The following is a 15,885-nucleotide window of genomic DNA, read 5'->3' as shown; positions in this document are numbered from 1 at the left end:
ATTATGATGAATAGAGAAATGTTAACCTCACCATTTTGTATGAGCTATTTCAATTGGCAAAAGCTATTGCTGTCTTTTTGCTTTAATATGTGGTTCCTTCCATTTAATTCCTGAATTTCATAGGAGTGGTATATTTTTGTTTCAACAGACAGGAAAACATTTGCTGCTAGCAGAGCAAAATATTTCATGGAAACATATTGACAATATAATGCTGTATTGAGATAAAGGGACCTCTGCTACTGAAAGGTAAAAAAAAAAACAACTTAGGCACAGTGACTGATAACTCACTGCTATAAACTAGCAGGTTTTTTTTTATTAATTGTGATCACCAGAAAAAAAACCACCACATAAAATGTTCACTTTTTAAAGAATAGTATGGTCCAGAGTTCATCTGCTACTCTACACTTGTGAGCCAACAGACACTAAAACGAAAGGTACATACAAACATTTATAGGGCCAAGTGATCCCCTCGACTTCCCCAACTGAAGTAGAACAAACAGCAGTGAATCTGCCTGGGTGAGAAAGGGAAGAGGGAAGCACCAGTTATATTGCATACTCCCCACTTTCTCCTGAGCCCACAGAATACCCTCCACCAGTGCTCCATAGATAGGGAGGGGCCACTCCTTCTACAATTATCCTCTTAATTAACTCTGTGAGAATTCCAGAAGTAGGTCAGTGCTGACCACCTATTAATATCCCCTCCACCTCTTGGTGGCCCCCTTCCCTCCAAGGAAGTAGATGGGGAGGACAGGGAGTGGCAGCCAAAGATACTTTGGGACAACTATTCTTCCAGACACTCCTCCCCTAAAAAGAAAAGTTCCCCAAAACATCAGTCTATATTCTGGAGAAAGAAGTTTGCAACATTTCATGAGTACATATGACCCATCATACCTAGGTGTCTAGCCAATGGAATACTGGGACCTTAAACTCTGATGTTCTTTGCTTGGATGCAGGGCCGCCCAGGGTGGGGCAAGTGGGGCAATTTGCCCCAGGCCCCGGACTCCGCAGGGGCCCCCATGAGAATGGTTGAGGCTCCAGCCCCAGCCCAACCCAACCCCGTCTCCGCCCCTCTCCCGGAGCCTCAGCGCATCCAGGACCGTCGCTGAACAGCTGCAGTGCGGCTCCGGTGGGGCCCCTGAGCTCCGCCCCACTCAGAGCCGCGTGGTAAGGGGGCAGGGCTGCGAGCTCCAGGCCGAGCGGAGGGAGCTCAGGCCCCGCTGGAGCTCACAGCCCCGCCCCCTTACCACGCGGCTCGGAGCCGGGCGGAGCTCAGGCCCCGGCGGAGCCACGCTGCAGCTGTCCCTTGAAGCTCCGGGCTGAGCTGAGGCTCCGGGTGAGGGGGGAGCTGGGGATAAGGGGACAGGGCCGGGGGGTTGGCTAAGGGGCGGGAAGTCCTGGGAACAGACAGGGCACAGGGAGGGGGCAGAGGTGCGGGGGGAGGCGGTCAGGAGACAGGGAATGGGGGGGTTGGATCATGGGCGTTCCGGGGGTCTGTCAGGACTCAGCGGGGGGTCGGGGCAGTCAGGGGACAGGGAGCAGGGGACTGGATGGGCTCAGGCATTTGGTCACAAGCTGAGGTAATTCAAAAGTTTTGGATTTTTTTAAGCAGAATTTTTTTTATTGCTTCTTTAAACAATCAAACACAGCAAGCAGAAAATATTTGGCCACACATTTCTGAAACCCCAAACCATATTCAGGTTTTGGCAGACTAATTTCAGCTTTTCAATTACAAAAAAAAAAAAAAAATTTTGAAGGAAAGCAGACATTGTCTGTGATTTTTTTCTGCTTTTTAAAAACCCCTGGTTTTCGATCCAGAAAAAGTTTTGACGGAAAATATTTGTCCAACCCTTTTAATGAGCTTTAGTGCCTTTTAGCACTAGCTGATGCTGAGAACCAGTGATACCTTGTAAAGAAGTTTTCTCAAAACTGGGTTTGTGCTGAGATGCAGAAGGTTTATTTTTCTCAGGGCCGCCTGTGGGTGCGGAGCAAGTGGGGCAATTTGCGCCGGGCCCTGCAGGGGCCCCCACGAGACTATAGTATTGTATAGTATTGCACTTTTTTTTATGGAAGGGGCCCCCGAAATTGCTTTGCCCCAGGCCCCCTGAATCCTCTGGGCGGCCCTGCTTGGGTGTTCCTGACTTAGATCAACGTTTTCAAAATTGTTCTCTAATTCTGAGTGCTACAGTTTCTGGGTCCCCAAGTTGAATTGGCTTGGGTCTGATTTTCAGGGGGGCGCAGCACCCACAACCCCAAGTGAAGTCAATGAGAGATGACAATCCCAGTAACTCTGAAAATCAGGCCACGCTGTTTAAAACTGAGCACTCAAAACTGATGCACCAAAATCAGAAGGCACTTTTGAAAATTTGGCTGTTAAAGGTAGATTGTGTTAATAGCAGCCACTGGCCAGTAGGAGAGGTTCAGAGGAGGGATAAATACTCAGCAATGTTTCTTTCTCAGGAACAGCAACTGCTACAGCCTGTGCACTCCCCTCAGGGCTCGCAGTGAAGATGTGTGGTGGGGACTGTGACATTACACCCCATATTCTTCACAGAAATATTGTTACGATATGAATATGACATAACTAAGATGTGTTTTGTGCAATATGGGTCATGTGAGGTATCATTGAAAAGGTCATGATTTACTGAATGTGTTTATCCAATTTGTACGCATGTATCATTTCTGTATCTAAAGTTAGGAATATTGTCCATGTAATAATTACAACTGTGTGGGTATGTGCTTGGGAAATACCCACCAGACAGTAAGCAATCAGCATTAATGGGCCATTAGGAAAAGATAATGAGTTTTTGAAGATGTGGATCCCCCATCTTCCCAGGACCACTGGAAACAGAGGGCTTGGCTACACTTACAAATTTGCTGTAGCAAAGTGCAGCCACACAAACTGCAGTGCTGCAAGTGCTGCAAAGCGCCAGCGTGCAGCGCCAGTCAGCCCCCCAGCAGGAGCCGCGCCCCCGCGCGCTGCTATTCCCCCCACAGGAGGTGGAGGAGGGACAGCGCTGGGAGTTTTTCTCCCAGCGCTGCGCTGCGACTACCATAGCTTCAAGCGCTGCCGCGGCAGCGCTTTGAAATGCAAGTGTAGCCAAAGCCAAAGGCTTCCCGCCTTATGTAAATTCTATTTAAGGCTGGGAAGCAAGGCAATCTGGGCTCTCCATCTGCCTCCCTACCCGAGTTGGAAGACTGCTGAAAGCTCCTGAAGAAACCAAGGAATTAAGCTAGGGGAAGGCAAGGGCTGAGTCCAGGCTGAGAACGTCTAGCCTGTAAAGAGACATAACTGGAACTCTGAGCTGCAGAAACTCTACAACCTGCCTAAACAACATGTAGGGTGAGAAATTACAATGTGTAACAGGTTTCTTTTGTGTATTAAGCTTAGTTTGTGTGTTTTGTTTTATTTGCTCAGTAATCTGCTTTGTTCTGTTTGCCATTCCTTATAATCACTTAAAAACTTATCTTTCGTAGTTAATAACCCAGTTTGTGCAATTCATATCTGGGAGTGGAAGGGGGCAAGAAGCTGTGCATCTCTCTTTCCACATTGAGGGAGAGGGTGAATTTTTATGAGCTTGCGCTGTGCAGATCTTTCTATACAGCACAAGACAATATTATTTTGGGTTTATACCCCAAAGGAGGTGTGCATGAGAGTGCTGGGCAATCCCCGAGCTGATTCCCCCACACAGAGCTGATCTCAGTGTCTCTGTGTCCATTTTCAGCTGGGTGCCCCTACCTGTGTGTGTGTACTAGAGAAGGCTTGAGGGCCTGGCACAGCGGAACAGGGTAAGGCAACCCTGGTGGAACGGGTAGAACCAGTGGGACCACAGCACACCAGGTGGCATCCCAGATGGGGGGTTCAACCCGCCACAGGGAGGGACAGATCATAGCCCCCACGGAGTGTCTCCTGTCATTATGCAGTCAGGTAGTGCTTTGGGGCAGGGACCATTTGTATCGCTTTCTGTTTGTATACTTCCCAGCAAAATGAAGTGCCAATCCTGATTAAGCCATTTGGACACTACCACATTTTAAATAAATAATGATGATGATTCCTTCATCATTTGAGTAACGTAAACTTCCTACAGCTCTGAGTCAGAAGACTTGTAAGAATTATGGACTATAATCATGCAGCTCTTTCATAGACAAACACCCACTCAATGTGATCAATAACAACTTACTCCCTGGTCTTTTTTAGTCTTCAGATTATTGCTGTTTCTCAGATTACTTTACCACGGGATGCGCCAGCTATTGCACTTTCAAAGCTTTTCAAGACCAATGAGAATGTTCCAATTCTAAATTACAGTTTTAGACTATTTCCACTACACAGTGGGTTCTACATCCACATGATCATTTTGTAAGAAACCTGATGTGTCTGTACATCTTTATCCAAGCATCATGATAGGAATGAGGAGCATCAAAGGTCATCCATTCATAAGTACACTGTAATCTTATAATTGTATATAACCTGCAGGGATGTCATGGCCAACGATGTTCTACACTTGTACAATTTACTTCCCTAGTGGCTACAGGGAGGCTGCAGCAAGCAGTTCATGTGTTAATCCCTCCTTTGTTGATACCTGAAACCAGACCTTTTCCCCAAGCTACCAGTAACTTTGTGAATGATTGAAATGAAAGCAAGTTCTTGCAAAGAGGCAGAAACATCACTCATAAAGGAACTGGTTACTCTGCATAGCTGAAACAACAACAAGAAAAACCCAAGCCCTCAGCATCTCTATAGGGCCTGATCCCAGATCACTGAAGTCACTGGCACAATTCTTCATGAATCTAATAAAGCAAAATCAGCCATATAATAGAGATGCAAAACCCCAAAGATGGATACAGTCTACACTTCCATAAAGCAATGAAACACTGGACCTCATCACTTGGGGTCAGATCATTCATTCTTTGCAAACCCAAAATTACCTTCCAAAGTTTTCCCCCAACCCTCCTGTTGTATTTCCATGCCTTTTGTTCTTTTAACCTCAAACCCTGCTAAAACATCATAGGTTTTTATAGAGCACTTATCACTGGAGTATCTGCCCTCTGTCCATGAGGAAACTGCAGCCCTAAATTTAACAATATGCAAATAATACAAAACAAGGTGCACAACTTTCTGTTCTATTTGTATAGAAAGTGACTAAACTGGTAATAGGGTAACATTGGCGTAATGACTTTTTAACTACAATAATGAAAGTTATCCCTTGACGATCACTGAGTTAGAATAATAAACCTTTATTGCACCATTCCATGAGTCTTATCTTAATTTGGGTTTGTTGGTGTTATAGTGACTTCATTAAATCCCATTTTAATATCTAACGTAAGGTCAGAAGAACATAAAAGGAAATATTGTTAGCTCACATACATAGTGGTTTATTGAAAGTACATAATTGAAAACAAACTTTGAGCATTGCCTTCTTTAAACATAACTATAAAATGCCAGCAATAACAACAGCTTGATATATAATTTAATTGCTCTTATCTGCTATAAAGACAATGGGGGGAGGCATAGTTCAGTGGTTTGAGTATTGGCTTGCTAACCCAAGGTTGTGAGTTCAACCCTTGAAAGGGCCATTTAGGGAACTGGGGTAAAAATCTGTGTGGGGATCAGTCCTGCTTTAAGCAAGGGGTTAAACTAGATGACTTCCTGAGATCCCTTCCAACCATGATAGTCTATGATAATATTCAAGTTCCTTACTTTTACATTTCATCATAATTATAACTAAGGCTACATGTCTGTCACGGAAGTCATGGATTCCAGGACTATCTGTGATCTCTGTGACTTCTGCAGCAGCAATTTAGGTGTGTGGGAGGGGGCTCAGGGCTGGGGCAGGGGGTTAGAGTACAGGGCGGCACTTACTGGGGGCAGGGGACTCCCCAGCTCATCCCTGCAGCTCCTAGTCAGAGTGGCCAGGGGGTTCCGCACGCTGTCCACACGTGCCACCCCTGCAGCTGTGGAGCTGGCGCCTGTGGCAGGAGCACCGTGCAGAGCTCCCCTGGCTGCCCCTCCCCTATAAGCTACAGGGACATGCCAGTCAGAGCCGGGTAGGAAGCCTCCCAAATCTCCCCCCTCCCCAGCACCAGCAGGGGTTTCGGGCCACGACACCACAGTGCCCTGGCCCAAGTTTTAGTTGGGGTATATAAGTAAAGGTCATGGATAGGTCACAGGCCGTGAATTTTTGTTTACTGCCTGTGACCTGTCCATGACTTTTACTAAAAATACCCATGACTAAAACGTAGCCTTAATTATAACGAAATTAATTTACAATTGAAGTGTAGGTGATGTGCAAAATTAGTAGTAAATTAGATGCACAGTATATTAAGAAATTTGTGTACTGAATTTAGGTATTTGCTTTCAAAATTGAAAAATAGAGTTTTAAGTTCCAATCCTGCAATTTGCATTGGACAGGTAGACTACTGCTCCTACCAGAGACCCATTAACCAAGATGGGTTCCACAAAGGCACAACATTCCACCTGCACACTGTAAATTGCAGGATCAGGGTCTTAGCTACATTGACAATGAACTGAGGTACATAGGAAATAATTCATAGGTCTTTTTAGAACATTTATCACCATGATACCAAGCACCTAATGAAAAACAATTTACAATAAATTATTCACTACTGGCAAAAATACCTATGTGATTTAAGAGTCAAAGCCCCAATTTCAAAAGTAGCTTAGGCACACAGAAGCCTAACTCTCATTGAAAGCCCTTGGAAATTAGGCTTCTAAATTACTTCTGAAAATAGGACTTTGGCTCCTGTCTTAGGTGATTTTGAAAATTTGACCCTAAACTTCAAGCTCAAGTTTTGAGAAGGATTAAAAATGGAATTTTGAAAAATTCCTATAATACTCCCTCTAATTTACAAATTAATTTTTGTTTCAGCCATCTTTGCTTTCCATTTTCTGTGACCTCTCAGAAAGTTTCTCTCGTTTTCCCAAAGTGATGATTTTGTTTCTACTAACGTGACCAAATGGCAGCACCAATAACCACCAAAAAAATCAAATGGCAATATTTCACAGAGAGTGATGATCAGAACAGATCCAATAATCCAATGAATCATAATGAAAAAAAATCAACTGGTGAAAAATGTCTGCTGGCATTTAATTTTTTTACTTAGGGTTCTCTATTTTTTCTTATAGTCCTGTTTTTTTCCAGAAGAGGAATCATAGGTTTACTAGGGAAACAGTTTTAAATAACATTTATCAAACTTAAATTCATCTAACACCAACAAGTAGAAAAGTTTATCAGAACAAGCAGCCAAAAGGCCCATAAACCTTGTTATTTTTATTCAGTTTCCATGTTTCCTGTCACGCCTGAAAGCTTAAATGATTGAATGCTTTTGGTAAAAACATTTAATCTTCATACCTTTAGATCTCTGCAACTGGAGTTAGCAGCATGCTTAACTTTTGAAATATTTAAACTATTAAAAGATAAGTTACATACTGCAATGTTCTTTTGTCTTTTAAAAATATATTTTGAGGACATTTTCTCACAATCTGATATTAATACAATTTGGCAGTTTCAAGCTGACGTGTCCCCAGAATTCAGAATCTAAAATTATGTGTTCTGGGGACAGTGGTTTGAAAAAATAAAATAATATGATTTGGTTTTAAAGCACAGATACAAAACCAAGCACTAAAAGTCTCCTTCGAAAAATACCTCCAAAAAGCTCTACTGTGATCTGGGAAAAAGAGATTTGATTAAAGGGGCACCAGCAAATGGGGAAAAAAAAGAAAAAAAAATCACACTTCTGTCTGAACAAGGTTTTCTTTTAAACTACTTTTTCTATTTAAGATTGTTATGAGAGAGAAATTAGAGAAAAAAATCTTTTCCATTTGTTTATTTTGTGCATTTGACCACATTTGTGTACAGTTATTTTCATTATTTTACCTGTGTATTCATTTACGCTCTGATCCTGAAAATATAGGTACATATACTGAACATTACTGATGCAAGTTGTCCCACTGAGATCAATGGGAATACTCATGATAGTAAAGTTAAGTGTGCACACAAGTGTTTGTGGGATCAGGCACTAAAAGTCCCATTCAACTGACAAGTGGATCCCTATGCAAGATTGGGTCCAGAATCAGTTTCCCACTCCTGTTTGTTTTTTGTTTTCCTCCCCACAGCCATAAGCGTGGGAACTAGGGGTTTGGGATGGGGGTGAAAGGATGCTGCAGCACCCCCAGATTTTACGCAGGGTCCCGGCTGCCAGCCCCAGCCTCAGCCCCCTTGCCCCATCTGCATCTCCCCACTCCTGGAGACCTGGCCCTGCTCCAGGCCCCAGTTCTGAGGAGTGGCGCAGGTAAAAAGTTTGGGGACCGCTGCTTTACAGTTTCGCTGGCTTTCAGCACCCCCACTATAAAAAATGTACTAGCACTGCTGCCCACAGCACAAGAGGAAAAATATATAATTTTTTAATACAGGAAAATGTTACTATAAACCGTTAAAATTAGCAGGGGGAAATTAGAAGCAGATGCTTTATCTAGAACTACCTTTAACTCATTTTCACAAACTGACTAGACTGCAAGTCGACGGTGTCCCTTTAATTTTTGCTCATGTTGTTATAGGTGAAGAGAAAGAATATTAGTTCATAATCCTGATAATTTTACTAATTTCATGATTTGTAACAACACTAAAGCAATTGCAGATTCTAAAATTCAAAACCCTCTAGGATCCCCAGCATGAAATCCTGACCCCATTGAACTCAATGGTAAAACTCCCATTAACTTCAGTGGGGTGAGTATTTCATCCCAACTATTCAAAAATTCACACCTTGTGATCCCACACACAGGCAAAGGAAATATAAGGCCAGACCACACCTTCCTGTAGAAAAGTCCAGAGCAGGTGTAAAATAGAGGACAACTGTGAGATTTCTTTGCAAACTTTCCAGCAGTGGGGGCTGGGACAGGATTTTTCCCCATTTTCCTGCAGAATAAACTGGGGACCAGAGATCCACGGCTATCCAGGTTCCCCTGCCCTTAGCTCATGCCCTATGAAGGGCAGTTTCACGCATGGAGGGGACCAGCTCAAAGACTAATTTTCCTCTGCTTTTCGAGAAGGTTCTCCACTGGTTGCCAGAGGAAAAGATGTACATTAGTGACAGTCACCCACACAACCTCACCACTGGTAGGCTTCCTCTCTGTGCACCTATCCCAGACTTTGTTGTGGGCTTTCAGAGGCATCTAGGGCCAGGAGAAACAGTGCCACAGCACAGGAAAATCTACACACAGAGGAATCCTTCTTTCTGGACTGTCTGGCCAGAGTCTTAGGGCAGGTCTACACTATAGAGGGGATCGGCTCTCTGAGATCGATCCTCTGGGAGTCAATTTAGCGGGTCTAGTAACGACCCGCCAAATCGACAGCAGATCACTCTCCAGTCGACCCCTGTACTCTACCTCTGATGAAAAGAGTAAGGTATGACGCCGGGAGATTTTCCCCGTCGACCCCCCGCGGTGTAGACCCCGTGGTAACTCGACCTAAGCTATGTAGACTCCAGCTACGTTATTCACATTGATGGAGTTGCACAGCGTAGGTCAACTTACGCTGTAATGTAGACATAGCCTCAGTATGGCTTCTGCAGATATCCATGCTGTTGAAGGTGACCATGTTTTTAAATGAAGTGGGTCTCTCACTTTCAAATTTCACTACATCTATAATTCTGTTTCCTGTTGTTAAAAAATCTCTGGAAAAAATATACAACTTTGGACTTTTGTTTGCCAAATAAAAACATGCATTTTGAAAATTCAATTACAGATCAAATAAAAGAATGCTGTTTTATCCAATTGTCAAAGTCCCAAGTTAATGTAATTGTATAGTACAGGGGTGGCCAAACCCTGGCTCGCGAGCTGCATGCGGCTCTTTTACAGTTGAAGTGCGGCTCGCAGAGCCTCCTCCACCCGGCCCCTTTCTCCACCTACCAGACTGGAGTGGGGTGAGCTCGGGACCTCTGCCTTGCAGCGCCGTGGGGTAGCGGGGTAGGGGCTTCAGTCCCATGGAGTGCACCTGGTCGGGCTCGGGGCTTCAGCAGGAGTGGGGCTGAAGCCCTGAGCCCTGGCAGGCACCCCAGCTCTCAAAATTTTGTTGTCATATGTGACTCGGACGGTCAGTAAGTTTGGCTAGCCCTGGTATAGTATGTCTCATCTCATTTGTCTAAGACCTATCACATCTGATAAACTTAATTTTTTATTACACACACACTTATCCACAGTGCCTTCACAGCAAACCTCAGATGTAGCCCATGCCAGTAGGTGAAAACATGATTGCATTTCCATATGTCCCATAAGAGTCCATATAAAGCTCAAACTCCCAAAGACACTGACAGAGCTTTTGCCTGAATCAGGATTGCTTGCCTGGGCTGATAGGTAGGTTAATGATCACCCAACAGACACATTCTTCAGTTAACTACAGATAACAACATTGAGTATTTCACTCCAAGTCTGTTCATCTCTCCGTTTCACTTGTTAAAAGAAACAGGAGAAAGTGGAGAGGTGAGAGTTTCCTAAATGGAATCACAAGCTCTGTAGACCTCTGCCCTCTTAAATACCTCTATGAAGCAATCTTTTCCCACACACAGAAAATTTTTCAAAAACAGTATCAAACCGACTTTGATGCCTGCCAAAATTACTTAAGAATGCTGATGAAAACGCCTCTTTCAAATATCCCCCGGGGGGTGCAGCTATGATAGGGATAACCAGTTTTGAATACTACAGAGGCATTTCAGTGCTCACATTCTCACAAAATGTAATAACAATGCATTACTCGTCATAGTCGTATTACATGAGACCTCATAAAACAGCCGTTTAACTGTGCTCTAAGCATTCATGCCTCCATTTCCATATTTTTATATATATTTCACCCATTGAAATCTGCATAAATGGATGAAGACATTATTAGCATGAGAAAGGAACGCTATCATCTTCTACTTCTATCTCATATGCTCTCCCCACCTAACCCATTTTAATCACCTTTCCAGCCTTCTTGCTTTTTGTCCAATTCTTTATCTCCTACCCTTAGATAAGAAGCTACTGCTTTCTGTCAGCTGGTTCAGGCTGATTATGACCATGTAAATCACATGTATGCCTTATTTCAAACTTACAGGCCAATTGCCTGTTTCTCTGTAAGCTTTCAAAGAATGTGGAAATAACATTTATGAGCTAATTATACCACAATAGTTCCCTTCTAGCATTGTGGAGGAAATATGAACCCATTGCCAGATGACACACAAATAACTCCAGTGACTGGCGTTAACACCACTTTCCTTTACCCTGCAGCAAACAAGGACCCTGATCGTGCAAACATGACAGCATAGTGCTCTCTACCATGAAGTCCCACTTATCTCAGTGACGCTACTAACAATAGCAAGTGTTGCCAGGATTGTGCCATATTTAGATATCTGAATGATTTGTGTTAAGAAAAGATATCATTACACACACTTAGTACTTACATATCTTACTTCACATAAAAGAATACAAATATTAGTGTTGGGCTGCAGGGAAAATGTTGCTCATGATGGGCCTTTGAAGTCAACAAGAGTTGCACAGGATCAGGCCCATGATAAAGACAGCATAGTGGAATTTGGGGAGGAGATTAATCATTGCATTATTGATGCACGGTATGTACCATAATTACAAAGAGTAATTCCAAAATAAACAAAAAACTGAGGAGAAAGTGCAGTTCTTTTCTATGAGGATTGTCTTACAAGTTATTTAAAATACTGTATTGTAAAACAAAGCAGTAACAATTTAGGACTTGCATACATATGTCAATTCACTGTATAATTTAAAGCCACTGTACCTACTACCACAATAAATAAATTTATTGTGACACATACTAGATTAGTTAAGCCTGGAAGATAAAAAAAAGAAAACTTTCAATACTTATTTTGGTGACACTGTGTGTCAACGAACATCCTCAGTTACACCAAAGCAACGCCACTGAAATTAACTGCGTTATACAGCTGTAACTGACTGTTTTTTGCAGAAGTCGTTTTCTAAGGATGTAAACAAAAGGCAAAAACTTTGGTTGCTGGTGCAAATGGGTGCACTTCAGTGGAGTTTTGCCCATGTTACACTAGTACAAAATTTGACCCAAAATCTGAAGGAGATTTACTAGACAACTTTCCCAGCATTCAAAAGGAAATAATCAAATCTGTTTTACCTTGTTGTTTCAAAAAAAAAAAAAAAAAAGGAAACCCTCAACTCTTATGTACAGTGCACCCGCTAATTTTACTTACTGTTCTTATGTATAATAAATTATAGGAGTAAGTCTAAACATTAAATGTAAGTCAATCAATGAGAACTGTGCATTCTTAGCATCTTTAAAAATCAGGTCACTTATTAACTGTATGCATCCACATCTGAAAGTTTTAGCCTAAATAACTAACTATGCCCAGGGAATATATTTTGCCCTCAACCTCTGTATGTTTTTCCCTGTGATTCAAAATATCACTGGCTAAATACACCTCAACATACTATTCACTTCAGTCCTCAGCACATAGCTTTGATACATTTTTGTGGCTCCTCTCCAGAAATTTCACAAATAAGCCACTGCCCCAGGAAATTAAAAGTTGTTGCTGCCTGTACCAGTATGTTGGTCCAATAAACAAATTTATCATACATTATCCCCTGCCAAGTTTTCTTACCTGAGACTGACACTTTCATGAGAGCTTCCAGAGGTCTGTTGTTGTCCAGATCTCGACTGAGTTTGAGTTCCCCAGTGGCAGAGTCCAAGAGTAGCAAGTTCAACTCATTGCCCTGAACAAAAGTGTAGGCCAGGCTGTCGGACACATCAGGGTCATAGGCTGGGATCTTGCCAATCACCCCAGAGGGAAAGCTGTTAGACTTGTTGGTCACATAGTTGTTGAAGAGGATCTGGAAGTCCTGCAGCACAGGCGGGTTGTCATTCTGATCCAACAGGCGAATGTGCACGGTGGCTCGGCTGACAAGAGGCGCTGAGGTGGCCTGCACCACAATCACATATTCCGTCCGGCTCTCATAATCCAGATCCATCAGGGCTGTGAGGTCACCATTGAGTAGGTCAAGCTGGAAGACCTCAGGGATGTTACCCTCCACAATCTGGTACATGATTTGTGCATTGGTCCCTTCGTCTGGGTCGGCCGCACTGATCCGTGCCACGATGGAGCCCACTGGGCTGTTCTCCTCCACAAAGATATCAAACTCATCCTGTTCAAAGACAGGCGGATTGTCGTTGATGTCCAGCACAGTGACCTGGATATCCACAGAGGCTTTGAGAGGTGGGCTGCCTCTGTCCATGGCAAAGGCCCGTAGGCTGTAGACAGCCACATTCTCACGATCCAGCTTGCGCAGCGTGCGTATCACTCCAGAAGTGGGCTCGATGTAAAAGTCTCCATCGCCATCATCACCACCCTGGAAGGTGTAAAGGAGGCGGCCATTGAGGCCTGAGTCACGGTCGTTGGCAGACAGCTGAAGGACACTGGTGGACAGTGGCACATCCTCAAAGACCGAGCCCTGGTAACGGTCACGCAGGAAGCGGGGGGCATTGTCATTGGCATCCAGGATGAGGATCTCCACGTAGGTGGTGTCAGATTTCTGAGGGATCCCATTGTCACGAGCTGTAATGGCCAATGTGTAAGAGGCTTGGTCCTCATAGTCTAGCTCCATCAGGGTGGTGATAGTGCCTGTGTCTGGGTCAATGCGGAATTGAGGAATGTTATCCTCCAAAATGTATGTGATCCTGGCATTTTCCCCTGTGTCTTCATCGGTGGCACTGATGGTCACAATAGAGGTGCCAATGGGCTTGTCCTCACTGACGCTCACTGTGTAATGGGAGCTCTGGAAGACCGGGCGGTGTGTGTTGGCATCGGTGACATTGATGAAGACCTGGACAGTATCAAAGAGTGTGCCATCTGATGCAGTAACTGTCAGCACATACTGCCTCTCCTGCTTGTAATCCAGGGGCAAGGCAATGGTGATCAGCCCACCCCCACTCTGGCTGGTGATGGCAAAGCGGTTCCTTGTGTTGCCACTGGTGATCTGGTAGGTCACTACACTGTTAATGTCCCTGTCCACTGCTATCAGAGTCAGAACACTGCTGCCCACTGCCGCATCCTCATTCAACCTGAGCTGATAGACCTTCTCAGTGAAAGTTGGGTTGTTATCATTGACATCCAGGACCGTGATGGACACACTGGCTGAGGAAGTCATGACAGGCACTCCATGGTCCCTAGCCTCTACCCCAAAGTGATAGTTCTCCACAGTCTCTCGGTCCAGCTCAGACGACACTGTAATCCAACCAGTGCTGTTATTGATCTGGAATGGGAACCCAGTCTCTCCACCTGGGGACCCCACACCAGGAGATGGGGACAAGTCTATAAGTTTGTACTCCAGACGGGCATTGTCTCCAGAATCAGCATCCACTGCCTGAACGTGCAGCACGGAGTAGCCCAGTGGCACGTTCTCCAGCACTGTGGCCTGGAAGGGGGTGCTGACAAAAATAGGGGCATTGTCATTCACATCCACCACTTGCACAGATACCATCCCACTAGAGTTAATCAGAGGGGGCCTGCCCCCATCCTGGGCTTTGATTCTCAGTGTGTACTCACGGATAGTCTCATAGTCCAGAGGATTGATCAGGTCGATGGCACCAGAGAAAGAGTGGATATAGAATTGGCCTTTGAGGTTGCCACTCACAATGCTATAGTGCACCTGGGCATTGCTGCCCCTGTCCCGGTCAGTCGCTTGCACCTGCAGCACTTGGCTGTTCACCGGGGCATCCTCTGGCACCTGAACCAAGTAGCGCTTCTCACTGAACTGTGGATAGTTGTCATTCTCATCCTCCACAGTGATGTGTACTGTAGCTGTGGCACTACGGGGACCTGGTTCCTTTCCTTGGTCATTGGCTTCTACCACCAGGTGGTACTCAGAGACCTCCTCACGATCCACAGGGGCACGGGTCCTCACTACTCCAGAGCGAGGGTCGATCTCAAAGACACCATCCCCAGCACCTGGCTCCAGCAGGCGGTAAAGCATGTTGGCGTTGGCCGGGGCATCCCCATCTGTGGCACGAATAGTCAGCACCTCATAACCCACCTCCAGGTTCTCCCGGATGGTCTCCCGGTACACAGGCTGCTCGAACACTGGCCCATGGTCATTGGTGTCACTCACAGTCACAGTCAAGTAGGTGGCGGCTGAGCGGCGGCGGGGAGAGCCCTGGTCAGTTGCAGTCACCTTCAGTACGTGGGTGTCCTTGGTCTCACGGTCCAGGCTGCGCGTAGTGACCACGCTGCCCGTCTCTGGGTCGATGGAGAAGTAGTCATTGGAACGCTCGTCGAAGAGCGCCTCCATGGAGTACACCAGCCGGCCTGCCTCCCCCTCGTCTGGGTCCTGGGCCCGCAGGGCGATCACCCGGGTACCCGCAGGCTCGTTCTCGGGGATGGAGACCTGGTAGCTGGGCAGCTGGAACTGCGGAGGGGTGTTCGCACTTCTCCTCCTCCGAGCCCCCTGGGGAGAAGGATCCCAGCCGCCCTGCTCCTCTGTCCACAATCCCTGGGGCCCCAGCTGCACGGTGGGCGCTTCCCTCTGCCCTGCACCCACCGCCCCTCTCTCCTCTTCCCTCGCACCCACGGGCTCCCGTTCCCCCCAAGTCCCCTCCTCCTCCTCCCCACCCTCTGCCCCGGGGGACGGGGCGCGCTCCAACCCCAGCTGGAGGAGGATCTCCCCCCGTGTCCTCCTCAAGGCACAGACCAGCTGCAGGGGGGACTCCCCGGCGGGCTCCAGGCAGCACCGAGGCCTCCCCCCTGCCTCCTGCTCGCCGCAGCCCCGGGGGCGGTGGTCCGGGCACCTGCAGGCAGGGAAGCTGGTCAGGGCCGTGAGGGCAGAGCGCAGGTCCCCGGCGGGCCCTG

At 45.7% G+C, this 15,885-nt stretch overlaps 1 protein-coding gene across 3 annotated transcripts in view; it reads right to left on the bottom strand.

Annotated features, from left to right (window-relative positions):
* Window positions 1-15,585, bottom strand: part of CELSR1 (cadherin EGF LAG seven-pass G-type receptor 1) — a 273,070-nt gene extending 257,485 nt beyond the window's left edge. For 2 of the 3 annotated variants that reach the window (XM_039515523.1, XM_039515530.1), the window contains exon 1: window positions 12,646-15,470. In XM_039515523.1, the coding sequence (XP_039371457.1) occupies window positions 12,646-15,328 (2,683 nt within the window). In that variant the 5' untranslated portion in view covers window positions 15,329-15,470. Of the gene's footprint in view, window positions 1-12,645 lie in introns of all 3 variants that reach the window. The other variant, XM_039515540.1, reaches the window with a different exon arrangement.
* Window positions 15,586-15,885: the final 300 nt, after the last annotated feature.

This window comes from Mauremys reevesii, linkage group 1 (genome assembly GCF_016161935.1).
Source record: "Mauremys reevesii isolate NIE-2019 linkage group 1, ASM1616193v1, whole genome shotgun sequence".
In the NCBI taxonomy this organism is placed as follows: Eukaryota; Metazoa; Chordata; order Testudines; family Geoemydidae; genus Mauremys; species Mauremys reevesii.
Note: the sequence above shows the minus strand (reverse complement) of the source record. Positions and strands in the feature narration are given on the sequence as shown.